At 39.2% G+C, this 14,390-nt stretch overlaps 2 protein-coding genes across 6 annotated transcripts in view; both read left to right on the top strand.

Moving 5' to 3' along the window:
- The window catches only part of LOC144014423 (kalirin-like), a 37,134-nt gene extending 33,621 nt beyond the window's left edge, over positions 1-3,513 (top strand). For all 4 annotated transcript variants that reach the window (XM_077514281.1, XM_077514285.1, XM_077514283.1 and 1 more), the window contains exon 57: positions 417-3,513. In XM_077514281.1, coding sequence (XP_077370407.1) covers positions 417-602 — 186 coding nt within the window. In that variant the 3' untranslated portion in view covers positions 603-3,513. The remainder of the gene's footprint in view (positions 1-416) is intronic.
- Positions 3,514-5,115: 1,602 nt separating this feature from the next.
- Positions 5,116-13,871, top strand: bco1l (beta-carotene oxygenase 1, like). Of its 2 annotated transcripts, none has more exons than XM_077515384.1 (11): positions 5,116-5,259; positions 5,909-6,037; positions 8,413-8,542; positions 8,831-8,978; positions 9,058-9,205; positions 10,493-10,713; positions 10,787-11,053; positions 11,241-11,346; positions 13,108-13,202; positions 13,327-13,438; positions 13,524-13,871. In XM_077515384.1, the coding sequence occupies exons 1-11, from the start codon at positions 5,196-5,198 to the stop codon at positions 13,676-13,678; spliced, it is 1,575 nt and encodes a 524-aa protein (XP_077371510.1). In that variant the 5' UTR covers positions 5,116-5,195; the 3' UTR covers positions 13,679-13,871. The 2 variants fall into 2 exon arrangements, with proteins under 2 accessions (XP_077371510.1, XP_077371511.1); XM_077515385.1 differs by lacking the exon at positions 5,116-5,259 and adding an exon at positions 5,597-5,640.
- Positions 13,872-14,390: the final 519 nt, after the last annotated feature.

Below are 14,390 nucleotides of genomic sequence, written 5' to 3'. Positions count from 1 at the left end.
TGATTTGAGAAATTTTGAGATCCAAGCGCTGACACTGAGCAAATTACATTCTTATCTCAAGGCACCATTGTGCTTATGTTTTTCTCCTCCGAATGTTATACAGTACACATTTCCAGTCAATTTCACCTGTCATGACCTGCAGTATTCATGCAGCGGGACATATTGACCCACAAACACTTTTAGTGTACCAATCACGGGATTACCAAGTTGAAAGTATATATATATTTTTTTTTATTAGAAGTTTAGGTGAGCACTTAAAAAACAAAACATTAAAATTGGTTATTGTGGTGCTTGTGGTATGCAGGCTCCCTCTTGTAGTTTGCAAATGAATGACCACCCAAGAGTTCAACTTTAGATCTTCATTTCCATTTAATCTTTAAGAACAGTTTGTTTTGAAACTGCCTTTTTCCTCTCAGGAGTTGGTGCTGGTGCTTCAGGACTTTGTGGCCGTACGCGAAGACGAGATCTGCGTGTTCCGGGGCGAGAAGGTTCAAATTCTGGCCTCCAACCAACAGGGTCAGAGTCTGGTGTACCGACCGGCCAACAGCGACTCGCCGGCGGCCGAAGGCTGGGTGGCACGCAGCGCACTCGACACACAATGACGCCCGCGCACGGACACACACAGACTCCCTGTAGCAGGTAACGTTAGGCCCGCCCTCCTTCCTGTGGTTTCAGTGTAAAAACACACCTCCAAGACATCATCCATTCAGGACTGCTATCCGATTGGTCCCCCGAGCCAATCACGGATGACATCACGAACTTTTGAACCCGGGAACCTGCCGTTGCCTGGCAACTAGAGACGGTTTAAAAAAACAAAAAATGAACCGGAGTTCCTTAGGATGTCTCTGCGTGACTCTGCCCCTGTCATGATGAGGATGCACATATATTGTACTGCATACATGCCACTGATCGGATGAACATAATGAAGATGATCGATATGAAGAATAATAGATTCTGTTTTTCACCTTAATAGAGAAACTGTTTGTCATATTCGTGTGTGCGCGAGAGAGTATGTGTGTGGATGCGTCGGAGTGTCTTAGTGGCGCCTTCCTGTGTAGGTTTTTGTCCACTGACTGTTTAGGTGGTGCCCCACTGTAGCATTGCCATGACGACCATGTTGTGTCGGTGCTTGAACCCTTAGTTCTTGATTTTGTTTGTTTCGTGGGGCATACCGGAACAGACCTTTTCACCATGACGTCACACGTACTTACGGGTGGCACGAGCAATCTCGGATGGAATTATCAGTAATATAAACTCGAGCCAATTATAAGACGGTAGTCCCCGACATTTTCCACCAAGGACTGATTGATGGTCGCACTGCTACAACTAATACACCGGCAACTCTCAATTCAATTTTATTTATAGAGCACTTTAAAACAGCCACGGCTGCATACAAACTGCCACACAAATAAAAACAGCAGTTGCCCCAAAATGGAACCTTGTGGAACACCATACGACTGTGTGGAAAGTTCCGTCTGCCAAATGATCTGGCGGCACAAGTTTTTGCCGTTGTTTTTAGTTCAGGTCAGCGGTAGTCACTTGCGTGTTGCCCCCGGAAGCACCCTGGCGCCTATTGTTTACAATCTTCCTGAAAAGGTCTATGGTCTCTACTGGCCACCACCATCATGACCATCCCAACCTGTGGTGGCGCCACCGTGGTGACTTCATATGTGCAGCTCTGCTCACTTTGGATATACCGAATTATGCATTTGCGTTCATATATGACACCGTCTGTCCGTCTCGCTTCCTGACCGTCATTTCGTCCAAGCATCTGACTTCCTGTTTCTCTGTCTGACCTCCTGTGTTTCTCCTTGTATGGCTCCCTGTGCAACGTCCTCTCTTCCCAACTTCTCTCTGTGTCCCGACGTCCTGTTTCCTGTCAAACTGTCTACATGTCTGCGTCTTTCTTCTGGTGCCATTCTCAGACACCCTCGTCCTTAAGGAACTATGCAGCCTGAGAAAGTAGTGCTGGGTTAAAGGTAGAATGTAGCGCTTATAGTTATTGACAGGTTCACAGTGATGTGTAGTTTGTGTTATGTTGGGTTTAAGCTTGAACGTAGTGTGCTATTGCCAAGGAGTAGGCGTGATGTGGTGGAAAATTAGAGAAGATGGGAATTTTGGAAAACTTGAACGGGAAATGGTGCTAAATGAATGGATAGATCATAACATTCAAGCACAAATCATCAAAATAATACATTTAAACATGTCTCAGATTGATTTGTAAGTAGTGTCACGTTTGAAATATTTCATTGGAACTTTAATTTCAGAACAAAAATATGACATTATTATTATTATTATTATTATTATTATTATTATTAAGAAATTAAGCTATGAAGAGCCAAAACTTCAATTTAGTAAATTCCTGGTTTATTTACATTAATTCCCATGGAAAGTTTCCACCGTGAAAATTCTCAAAATTTTGCAACCCTACTAAAGGGTTACGGAGGGAATGAAGCCCCTTCTGAATGCTTTAAGGGGGGCAATGGTGAACACGACAGTTATGGGTACATTACCTGTACCTTTTAAGGCAATGGTGGGCAAATGTGCACACAATGAGGCCTGTAATATTTGGTGCATTAATTATGCTATTTTCACAAAATGAATTCAAGTGTATTAGCTGTGTTTTTAAATGCATTTATATCAACTTTAATTTTTTTTCCCCATTTGTTTGCTATCATGTTTTAAAATCTTGTTTCACTAGGGTGTGGTGGTTTCTTGGATATTGCATGATGGCCCCAGAAGGGGACTTTTTTTTTTTTTCTTTTTTTTTTTAACCCCCCCACCTCCCACAGGTCATTCTATCCATATAACTGTTATACTAATTTTAACAAATATTAAAAAAAAAAAATTATACTATTAATAGCAAATGCTCCCTTTAATCAATGTACTGTGAATAAACTGAATATCATAAAATAATTTAACAATTACTTGATTCAAGTGGTTGATATATTTTAATCAAATTAAAAATCATGCAGTTAACATGACTGTTAATTTCATCATTCATTTACAGTTGGCTATTTTACATTTTAACTTCTTTCTTATTTGTTTTTGCTTAATCTGACAATAATCTGGCCCATTAGTTCATATTTCAAAAAATCTAATGTGGCCCTTCTGTTGAACTTTTGTCCACCATTGTTCTAACCTGTTAAAAGTGGAACGTTGCACTCTAAATTGTTTAAAACGTGACAACAAAAGGTAAGGAAAAACATAGCACACTACGTTTGATGCATTTAAGATGTAAAAATGTAGTGCACTGCGAAGAATTTAAGGCGGACCATAGTGTACTCAATTTTTAGACCTAAGATAGAGCACTAACAAAGGTGATGAAAAGCACACTATGACGGGTCGAGATGGGAAGCGAGCGTTTGGTGCTGTTGTTGCGCCAGCCCTGTTGACGAGCAGCAGACCGAAGCAACCAACCAGACAGTGTTATTTCTACAAATCTAACAGCTGCCAAGTGACCACTAACAGCTCTGTGTCAAATGTTTGTAATAAACTTCATTTTTCATCCAAGACCAGTTGTACAGTTCTTTGTCATATGGAAACATTTTGGATATCAGCTCATCACATCTCTCATTGAAATGTCAAATAAGTATTCATTTTGCCTTTACGCGGCTAGAATGGACTTCAACAATATAACAGCGTTAGCAATACAAAACTAGGATTTCACTGTCAACAAGATATTAGGCAGGGATTATTTTGGTACCATGATTTTGTCATATTACTATATGGCACTATATATTTTAATTTTGCACTTAAATATATTTCAGTCTGTACTTTCTAATTTAATTTAAAGGAGTCCAATCAGTAGGCCTACTTCTGCTACTTTACTTCCTTTTACTTTTTTTTTTTTTTTTTTTAAATTACACAATTATCTGTGCTTCTCGTGTCAGTACTTTGCCACCATAAAATTGTCAGCAATTACTGTATATGACTAGAAGGTCAGGAGGGCGTGATGTGACATTGATAAGAGTAGTTATAAAGCCATAAACAGATTTAACCAATTAGAGATACAAGAGTCTGAAGGTCATGTTCTGATTCTGTTTTCATTTCAACACGTAGCACACACAAAATGTGTCTGCAATTTACCAACACACAATTTTTTTCCCCCCCAGGTTTGATTTGTGTAAAAGGGACAAAAAAGTTCAAGTCAGATAAAAGTAACGAGTGACTTTATGATGTTAAGTAAACACATTAAATATATCTGACACGTGTTGGATGTGACAACAGGATAGGTTAACACTATTTATGAAATTGTATTCATTGTCATATATTTTGCTGTGTTGCCACAACCAGTTACAGACACTCAGGCACCTTAATTAAAAAACAATTAAAATATATTTGCTAAATAAATAACTTAGAAATGAATAAAGTTGAACATTATTCGAATGCTAATTCAAGTTTTAGTATTAGTGAAACTACAGGAAGACTGTTTCAAATCAATGCTAATGTAGACTCCCCCCCACCCCAATGTGTATATGCTATCCTAGCTGTGCTAGTTGCTATGCTAATTAGTCTGAACAAACATAGCTAGGTAGTTAAAAAGTATATATATATATATATATATATATATATATATATATATATATATATATATATATATATATATATATATATATATATATATATATATATATTAATGTATAGTTCTAAAATTAGCAACAATGTTGTGATGGTTTGAGTAACATATTCAATTTAGGTTGAAAATATTGAACAAAAATAGAAGAAAGGAGTTATCTGAAGTCCATGCATTGTTACCGCAATTAGCTTGATGTAATTTCTGCTGAGTCTCGTACAGTATCTGACTTCTTTATCCCTTTTCCTCGACATATGGCTAAAAAAGGTTTTCGTGACATGGTTATGTATATGTTGAGTAACAACTTAAAAGCACAATTATTCTTAATGAGAAAAAAAAAACGTCACTGGTACAGTAATTGTTTGAACAATTACAAGGAAGACAACACACTCACCCCACACTATTTAATATGTAAGTTGGTTTTCAAAAGGTATCAACAAGAGAGGAAAAAAAAAAATCTGTTTTAGGTCCAAGCTCTTACGTAACATTTACAGGACGCCCAATGACAGATAAAGTGAAGGCTCACATAAGTACACATTGTCTGCGTGTGTTTTCATCAACTTGATGGCGGAGTGACAGCAGCAGCAGGAAAATTAAGGAGTCCAGCTCAGCTGTGAAAATGCAATCATTATTTCTTCAGAACGGGAAGGAAACACCAGAGGCTGTGAAAGCTCAAGTCAAAGGTGAGGAAAATCAGAAAGGCAATTATATGTCTCCTCATGGAAATGTCAATGGATACCTTCAAGCTACAAAAATTGTGATTGGTAAAGCGTTGGCACCCTCTAGTGGCACTGAACAACTCCCTTCATAGTTCAGTTGTAGTTAACGTTTAAATTACTAGTATAAACATGGTATTCTGATTAATATTGTGTTTGTGGAATATTATAAAGCAGAAAAATCCACCCATTTATCCATCACAGGGGGCGGAAATTTTGCTTTATACAGCCAATTGCTGTGGACTGAAAAATGCATCACAGTGCCTAACTCGGGGCTCAGCTTGCGAACGTCACATGACCAAACCCAGAAAGCCGGTGAGCCATGACCAGCGTTAGCTGAGCCCTGAGGTACTCTGATGTAATTCTTTCAGTTCAGTGCATTTCAATTTAATCTGTAGAAAGTTTGTTTTTACACAATTATATACAATTTAATATAGCTTTTATGTACAATACAGTCCCCCGCGACCCTTGTGGGTATTTGAACCACTGTCCTAGAGAAATCAACTGTGATTGTTTGTTGTGAAAATGACCCCTCAACTGAGTGGTCACGATTCGGTTGACTCGTGGTTGGTTGGTGACGGTCCAGACGAAGACCTTTGACCAGTGCTTTTTGCAGGTTGTGTGCCAACATGGCTGCAGGGAACGCTGGTGAGGAACGGGCCCGCTCTATTCTCTGTGGGCGACTCGGAGTACAACCACTGGTTCGATGGGATGTCCCTCATTCACAGCTTCACTTTCAAAGACGGTGGGTAACGTTGATGCCGTGGCGGGACGGAATTTGCTACCTGGGCCTTCAGTGGGGACTTGCCTGACTTAATCCACCTCTTAATGCTACCACTATCTCGTCATAATTAACGGGGGAAATCTACTACACAAAAATGCAACATAACCAAATGCAACAAAAACCCAAAATATATAATAAACCGCACAACTGGACACGTTATATTGCTTAATGATTCTCTGTAGGCTACTTATGTTCTTTGACTGTATTATTAGAATGCCTCCTTTAACATACCGTATTTTCATGACTATAAGACGCACCTAAAAGCCTTCAATTTTTTTCAAAAGCTGACCCTGCGCCTTATAATAAAGTGCGCCTTATATATGGATCAATATTAAGCCGCCACAGGTCTCGCTGTCAAGACGCTATCGGTGACCCTGCATGATCGGTGACGCGCATGCGCAGAAGATCCCGCCATCTTGGCTCGCTAGCTAATACTAATACTTTACCTCAGAGAAAATAATAAAACAGCTGTTTATTCATTTTGGGAGTGAATGGAGTTGTCAGAAAGCTGGTTTGTAATCTATTAATAAAGTTTGACTGACCTATCTGACTGTTTTGTTGACATTCCCTTTAGCGCACCACCATCTAATGGATGCATAACGGAACCCCAGCCTCTACTGTAGCGCCTTATATAATTTTTTTTTAAATATGTCAATCATTGATGGTGCGCCTTATAATGCGGTGCGCCTTATAGTGCGGAAAATACGGTACTTGGTCAATAAAGATGCTTCTGATTCTGAGTCTGAGGCACTTTTATGGCAAGCTACCATGATATAACAGTGCACTAATGATGAGTTTTGCTTGTCAAACTGACCAGCCAACCAGAAAATGGAACGATTACATCATCATTGGTTCAAGAAACATTCTTTTCTCTAATCTCGTTCCATTGGCCAGCAATACTGATTCCGAAGGCCCTGGTTCAAATTAACATGGCAACACAGACTGAAATCTGATTGGACAAAAATAAAAAATAAAAATAAAAATATATATATATATATATATATATATATATATATATATATATATATATATATATATATATATATATATATATATATATATATATATATAATGCTACAAAGTGAAGAGAACAGACAGTTGGGAATAGGGGTGGGAACCTCTGAGTACCTTACGATATGATACAATATGCGATACAAGGCTCACGATAACGATTATTTCACGATATGACGATACCGCGATTATCAATATATTGGTCAGGTAATAAATCCATGATAATCTACAATAAAACTACTTATGACATAAACTAATGTTTTTTCAATAATAAAATAGTTTCTTTTTAGTTTCTTCTAATAGTCGAAACATAAGATATGTTTTAAAACGAAGATATAATAAACATTTGTCATAGAAACATATGCAAAACTGAGTCAGTTGCTGGACAGATAAATGTCTTCCACAAGTAAAAGTAAGATCATGAGTCCTCTTCGCCTGAAGACTTCCGTACATTTCCCCGCCGCGCTTATGAGGCGCTCCCTCTAGCGGCCCGCCAAGTAATTGCTCAATAAGTCATGAACAATGGCGCCGTTATAGTGGCTGTATATTAACTACAAATATCGCGATAGACGTATCGCTAATCTATTGCGAGACAAAATATCACGATTTATCGCGATATCGGTATATAGTAACACTCCTAGTTGAGAATACAGTAATAATATTTCACAAAACAAATATAAATGTAGGTCAAAGTGTCTAATAGGGATGTAACGATAACAGCAATATCGCGATATTGCGATATTAAAACTGTCACAATATATTGTCGTCGTCATGTCGCGATATTAAAACCAGCACATCTGTTTAAAAAAAAAAAGTCAGGTTGATTTCCATGTGTGCAGTTTGAGCACCCTCTAGTGGCGAGTGTTTTAGTGCAGTTTAATTTTCACAAGGCATGTTTTGCCCTTCTATGTTTAAACTCCACGCTAATGGTCAGATGAAGGGGCACACAATATGCTTGTGAACCGAGTCAATATGTGGAGGAACTAAATGTGTGCGCGCATTAGCAAATAAGTGTCTCAATATTAAGTGTTATTAGATATTGTAGGTGGTTTATATGCATTGCTCTAATATTGTACGATATTGTACTTTTTGTATCGCCAACCTCCCCACAATATCGTGATAATTATCGTATCGTGACCTTCATATCGTGATAAAATCGTATCGTGATGTTGGGATATTGTTACATCTCTAACGCCTAATAATGTTTACGCAAACAACAGAGAACACTTTGCTGGCTCAGACCACCCACCATTACATAGATGTCATTATGGCAATATTGTGCTGATATCATGCTGCTGTTGACGTTGAGATTTTCCTTTCTCCAGGTGAGGTGTTTTACAGAAGTAAATTCTTGAAGAGCCACACCTATCAGAAAAACATCAAGGCTGACCGGATCGTCGTCTCCGAGTTTGGCACCATGGTCTATCCTGACCCCTGCAAAAACATCTTCTCCAGGTGCCGTACGTACGGAACTACAGTGGTGCTTTAACTTATTTATATAACTAGTGGGCCTTAACTGATGGTTCAGTTTCCACTCATTGACGGTGAGAATGTGAGTCTGAATGGTGGTTTGTCTGCTGTCGTTTATCACCAACAGCAAAAGCGGTGTAAAGAATGGATGGATGGTATGTGTGGGGGTGTGGCCTATAGTGACTGACATGACAGGAGCTCAGAGTCCAGCTCTGGTTCAGTCGTGTATTTGAGAGAATGTGAATTTCACACTGAACGTCTCTTCCTCACCAGAGCGTTGACGCATCTCAGCAATGTCATTCCCAACTTTACCGACAACAACATGATTAACATCATCCGCTACGGTCAGGACTACTACGCCTCCTCCGAGATCAACTACATTAACCAGATTGACCCCGTCACTTTGGACACCGTTGGAAGGGTAAACGTTATGCCGGGACTCTCGCAAATTCTGCTTCACACTGTCTGATATTTTCATTTCTATTTTTCACCAATTTCAGGTCAACTACAGGAATCATATTGCCATCAACTTGGCAACGGCTCACCCTCACTATGACGATGAAGGCAACACATACAACATGGGCACCGCCATCGTAGGCCTTGGTCCACCAAAGTATGTCATCTTCAAAGTCCCTGCTGATACTTCAGGTAGTCTCAAGATCATTTGTTAGCTTATGCAAGGGGTGTCCAAACTACAGCCCAGGGTGGGCCACTCGCCGGTTTTCAGGTTTTGCAACATTTGTTGCTCAATTCAATTCACGGATATTGTGCCACTCCTTCCGGTATGTGTGACTTGTATAATACATAAACTTACAACAAACACAACTTGATTATTATGCATACATGCTAGCACTAGCGTATGTTTTTAAAGAGGAGGCAACTGATTCGCTGTGGCGACCTCTGAAGGGAAAAGCCAAAAGAAGAAGAAGAAGCTTGTGTGAGAGCTCCTCCCTGATTGGTGGCCCGTGTCACCGACTCTGTCAACCAATCAGGGGAAGGGAGAAGCGCTGATGACATACTGGCTTTATTTATTTCTTATCTATTTTCACAACTTTTACACTTGGCAGTGTTTGTTCATTCTATTTTCCTCTTCATGTTTTGTGTTAATTAATTTTATCGACTATAAATGCTTGTGCTTTTTTGAAAAACAAGACGTTTTTATTTTTAAGCTATGATGTGTCCACTACAGAGGACATTTTTTTTTTAACTTAAATGCTTGGCTCAAATACAGTTAAAATAATTCAAACAATACTTTAATATGTGTTCTCAAGAGTCTTATAGAAAACATGCTAACAACATTTAAAGCCTAAATCTGTTCAATAAAAAGTGTTATACACTTACTTTTTCTCTTCCTGAAAAAGTGCTTGCACTGAGGGAAGCCATTTTCTTATATGATGCAATCAAAGGTAGCAAAGCCCCATTTACACATTTGGTATCATTGGAAAGCTCTGAATGTCCTCTATAGAGAGCACAAAAGGAGTTAATTCAATCGTATGCACTGAGTGGGAGATATTCAGGTTTAAAAAGGTCCACTACAGAGGACAAATTTGAATTGCTGGTTGTCAGGAGGATATATTCCACAAACACAATATAAATCAGAATGCCATGACTGGCTGGTGCACATACTGTACAATATATCATTGTAAAGAAAATATTGTGGTTGACTTTAGATTTAATTTTACACAGCGCAACTAATCTGTGATCAAATTATTTTTCATAATCAACTAAGCTTAAACTTGTAAGATGGGCATTCGTACTGTATAATTGCATAGCATATACTTTTAGCAAGAATTTCAAAGGGACCTTTGCATCCATCAATTTATTTTGTGTCCTGTACTCGAAAAAAAAAGTTTAGACACTCCTGGCTATTGCTCCAAGTTCACCAGTGGGGCTTCGACCACAGCGCAGCGTGACGACTCTCGTCGCTCGTTTCAGGTTGTAAGCAGGAGAAACCGGCCCTGCGGCAAGTGCAGCAGATCTGCTCCCTTCCCTTTCGCTCCACGCTCTTCCCGAGCTACTTCCACAGCTTTGGCGTGACCGGCAATTTCATCGTATTCGTGGAGCAACCGTTCAAAGTTGACATTGTCAAACTGGCGACCGCCTATTTACGTGGCCTCAACTGGGGGAGCTGTCTCAAGTTCGACAAGGACGAGGCGGTATGCGGACGCATCTGGACGCCGTCCGTCACCATCGCCGCCAATCAGCAACTGACACTCTGCTCTTTCTTAGACCTTCTTTCACCTATTCAACCGGACGACAGGGAAGAGGGTTTCCACTAGTTTCTATGGTGACGCCCTGGTGGTCTTTCATCACATTAATGCCTATGAGACTGAGGATCACGTGGTGTTCGACCTAATTACCTACAAGGATAGCAATTTGTACGACATGTTCTACATGAAGAACCTGAGGATGAATACCAGTAGCTTCATTGAGTCAAACTCCAACTCGTCGCCGCCAGTCAGCCAGCGGTTTGTCCTACCGCTAAATGTCAACAAGGTCAGGCCCAAGGGCAGTGATACGATTGCTTTGAGTGATGCACTCAATTACTGTTGAAAATATTAAAAGTAGTTTACTTCAATGCCATTTTAGGGTGCAAGCTTACTCTAAAGTCAATCAAAAACAGCAACACAATCGCAAAGTCTAAAGTATTCAGCCCCACAACACCATACGTGTATGTTCGCAGGACTCGCCAAAAGGAGTCAACCTGGTGACTCTGGCAGACACAATTGCGACGGCAGTTGTGAAGGACGACGGTCAAGTCTACTGCCAGCCGGAAACTCTCTTCCAAGGTCAGCGTTAAGTTGTACACTGCTCAAGTTGTTGGATGCCGCAGTCGTGGAGATATAATGCCTTAACCATATCATGTTAGGAATTCGTACTTTGAAGCATTGGGTGCAACCTGTTGCTCTTCGTCATTCACTTGCATTTACCTAAAGTATGCTATCTTCTGATTGGTTAGTGCTAGTCAGCTGATAGGGGATCAGGAAGTGTTGTCACACTAGCTGCCTTGTATGACGAGTAAAGTTTTAACTCATTCACTGCCAGCCATTATAGAAAATTTTAAAATTTCCAATACTCACGTGATATTACATTCAATAATTATATCTAAACCGAATCTACCAAATGACAGAATAGATTCCCTACTTTTTGTCCCGTCCCGTTCTTTTATAATTGACAGTAGAAAAATGTAGGTTTGCCAAAATACAGCCATTTCTCCCATGGGCTCTGAAACTGTGTTTATTTCGTATAAAATGGGGTAATGATGTCATCTACCGGTGGTTGGGCATCAGTAAAGTTGTTTCCAAGTTTGATATTTACAGATTTTGATATGCTCAGATTCGCCCCCATTTAGCACCGCTCTAAAAAATACAATTGACAAGTATACTTGTCAAAGGCAGTGAATGAGTTTTAATAATCAAGAATGAATCCTGCATTTTCATTTTATTAACAGTGCACCATTATCCACCAACAAATCCTCACATTATATGTGTATTTGTCGTAAATTTCCGAGTTTTTTTTCTTGCATGTTTGTCACTTTCTAAAGTCGCAAATTTGAGTTGTTTTTTTCATGCAAATTTTGCCACTTTATAAAGTGGCAAGTTTTTTTTTTCCCAAAAATATTACGTTCCCTCTGAAAAATAAAAATATATATATGTGGCCCTAATACGCTGTCGTAAACGTAAAATTCTCGTGAATTTTTTTTTTGTGGGAAATCATACAAAAATGTCAAGCAGAACTGTCCAGTCCTGAAAATGTCATATTTTAGCTATCCATAAGTGGCTTATTATTATTTCTTCAGTAGTCAGTATTGTATATGTCACCCCCAATGTTTCATTGGACTAATTATACATTGATAGAAATGCACTAATTTGACAACAATGCCTACTTAGCTAGACACTTTTCTAACAGGAAAATACACTTTTTGAGGTCTGTAGCTAGCCAAAACAGACCAATCATAAAACATCATAATCACACCCAGCGTTGTAGTCAGAACAGCAGCTGTTTCAAAAATAGGGTGAATGTAAATTTGGCCAAGGGCTTAATTGGCTACGGATGATTTTATGTTATATGGAGATGGCGTCGTTAATAACAATTAGACTTCCAATAATGATATTTGGTCGTTCCGCAATGTTGTGTGCATCATTTTTTTTTTTTTTTTTTTAAAGAGCAACAAACTTCCTCAGTTATAGCAGTTTCACGGCGTTTTACCATAAAAGTGCTTTTTATTAAGCTATAACTGCAATATTTGGCCAAAAACCTAATAAAAATGCATTTAAAAGTGGACCTCCCTCCCACTAACAAATAACATTCTCTGTCCACTAGTAGAACAACTTGGGCACACTAATGACATTATAAAATTAAACTAATTAACATATCATGCTTCACTAGTAGTACTAGTAGCAATGTTAGGGCAAAGATTGTACTAGTACATGGATAATTCAGCGACTCTGGCTGAGTCGCTGAATGTGTGCTGAGTCACTCAGCACACTATGATAGTGATTCTGCAAATGCTCTAACGGCTTGTAATTGTCTTATTATTCCCTCACCAGGTCTGGAGTTGCCTAACATCAACTACAAGTTCAATGGCAAGAAGTACAGATACTTCTACGGATCCAATGTGGACTGGTCACCGCAACCCAACAAGGTCAGAACCAGAGATATGATCTGTTAGTATTTATCTTTGTTACTTCCCACGTACCAGTCAGGATTGCTCAAGGAGAGACCCAATATCAAAGCATGGATGCATCATCACAACCTTTGTCCCCCAGATCATTAAGTTTGACACAGTAACCAGGACCCATGTGGAATGGCATCAGGACAACTGCTACCCGTCAGAACCCGTGTTCGTGGCGTCACCCGGAGCTGTGGACGAAGACGACGGTTGAGCTTTCACATTCACAACATTTTTTGTATTCTTTTTGCTTTGACGAAACAGTACTTAAGATTCCATCACTTTTTTGTACAGGTGTGATTTTATCATCCATCATCTCTTCGGACCCTAACGCCTCCCCGTTCATGCTTGTGCTCGACGCCAAGACGTTGGAGGAGCTGGCACGAGCCGTCATTCCTGTCAGCGTTCACTTGGACCTTCATGGACTTTTCATCCCCAACACAAACTGACAGCCACAAAGCCAAAAGATACCATCTGTGTTATCCATCCAGTTCATATACAGTATATATTATAACGTATTGTGTGTGTTTCTTCACCTGTGCTATGTGCTTTGAGATAACTTTTGTTATAGATCAGCAAAATATTTTGTGTTTTATTGACATTAAATGTGAAACGTTACCCTCCACAAAATCGATAATAGTGCTTTTTTTTTTTTTGCTTTTTTTTTAACAGGTTCAAGTGGAGGTGGACTTAAAAAGTGTACTTAACAATAAATTAACTTTTTCTTGCTGATAAACTGGTGTCTACTAATGCTGTTTACATGTCCTGGTCATAGTTTTGACATTTTAGCGCAGGTTTGTTGAAAGCTTGAATTTGCGACAAAAATCGTGTTTGGCGCCATCTTAAGGTTAAACACTGGGATAAACAATTTGACTGTTTGTCCTGTTTTGCTGCCATCATGCAGTATCGTAATTATGGTAAATACCACAAGTCGAGTAGAAAATTGCACGTGAACGCCTCCTCATATCGTATTTTCTACTGGACAACTAGGAATTAATTTTGACACCAGAGTTGAGAGAACTTTTAAGGTTTCAACATGGCGGAGAGCGCAGAAGGATTCGTGAATGGAAAGAAAGCACAGCAGGGTGTTTTAGAATCTTACACAATTACGTAGCACACACAATTTTGCTATCACAACAAACTCACATGAACACAAACTCG

The sequence above is a fragment of the Festucalex cinctus genome, chromosome 2, assembly GCF_051991245.1.
Source record: "Festucalex cinctus isolate MCC-2025b chromosome 2, RoL_Fcin_1.0, whole genome shotgun sequence".
Classification (NCBI taxonomy): Eukaryota; Metazoa; Chordata; class Actinopteri; order Syngnathiformes; family Syngnathidae; genus Festucalex; species Festucalex cinctus.
This window is presented reverse-complemented; position numbering and strand designations above follow the sequence as displayed.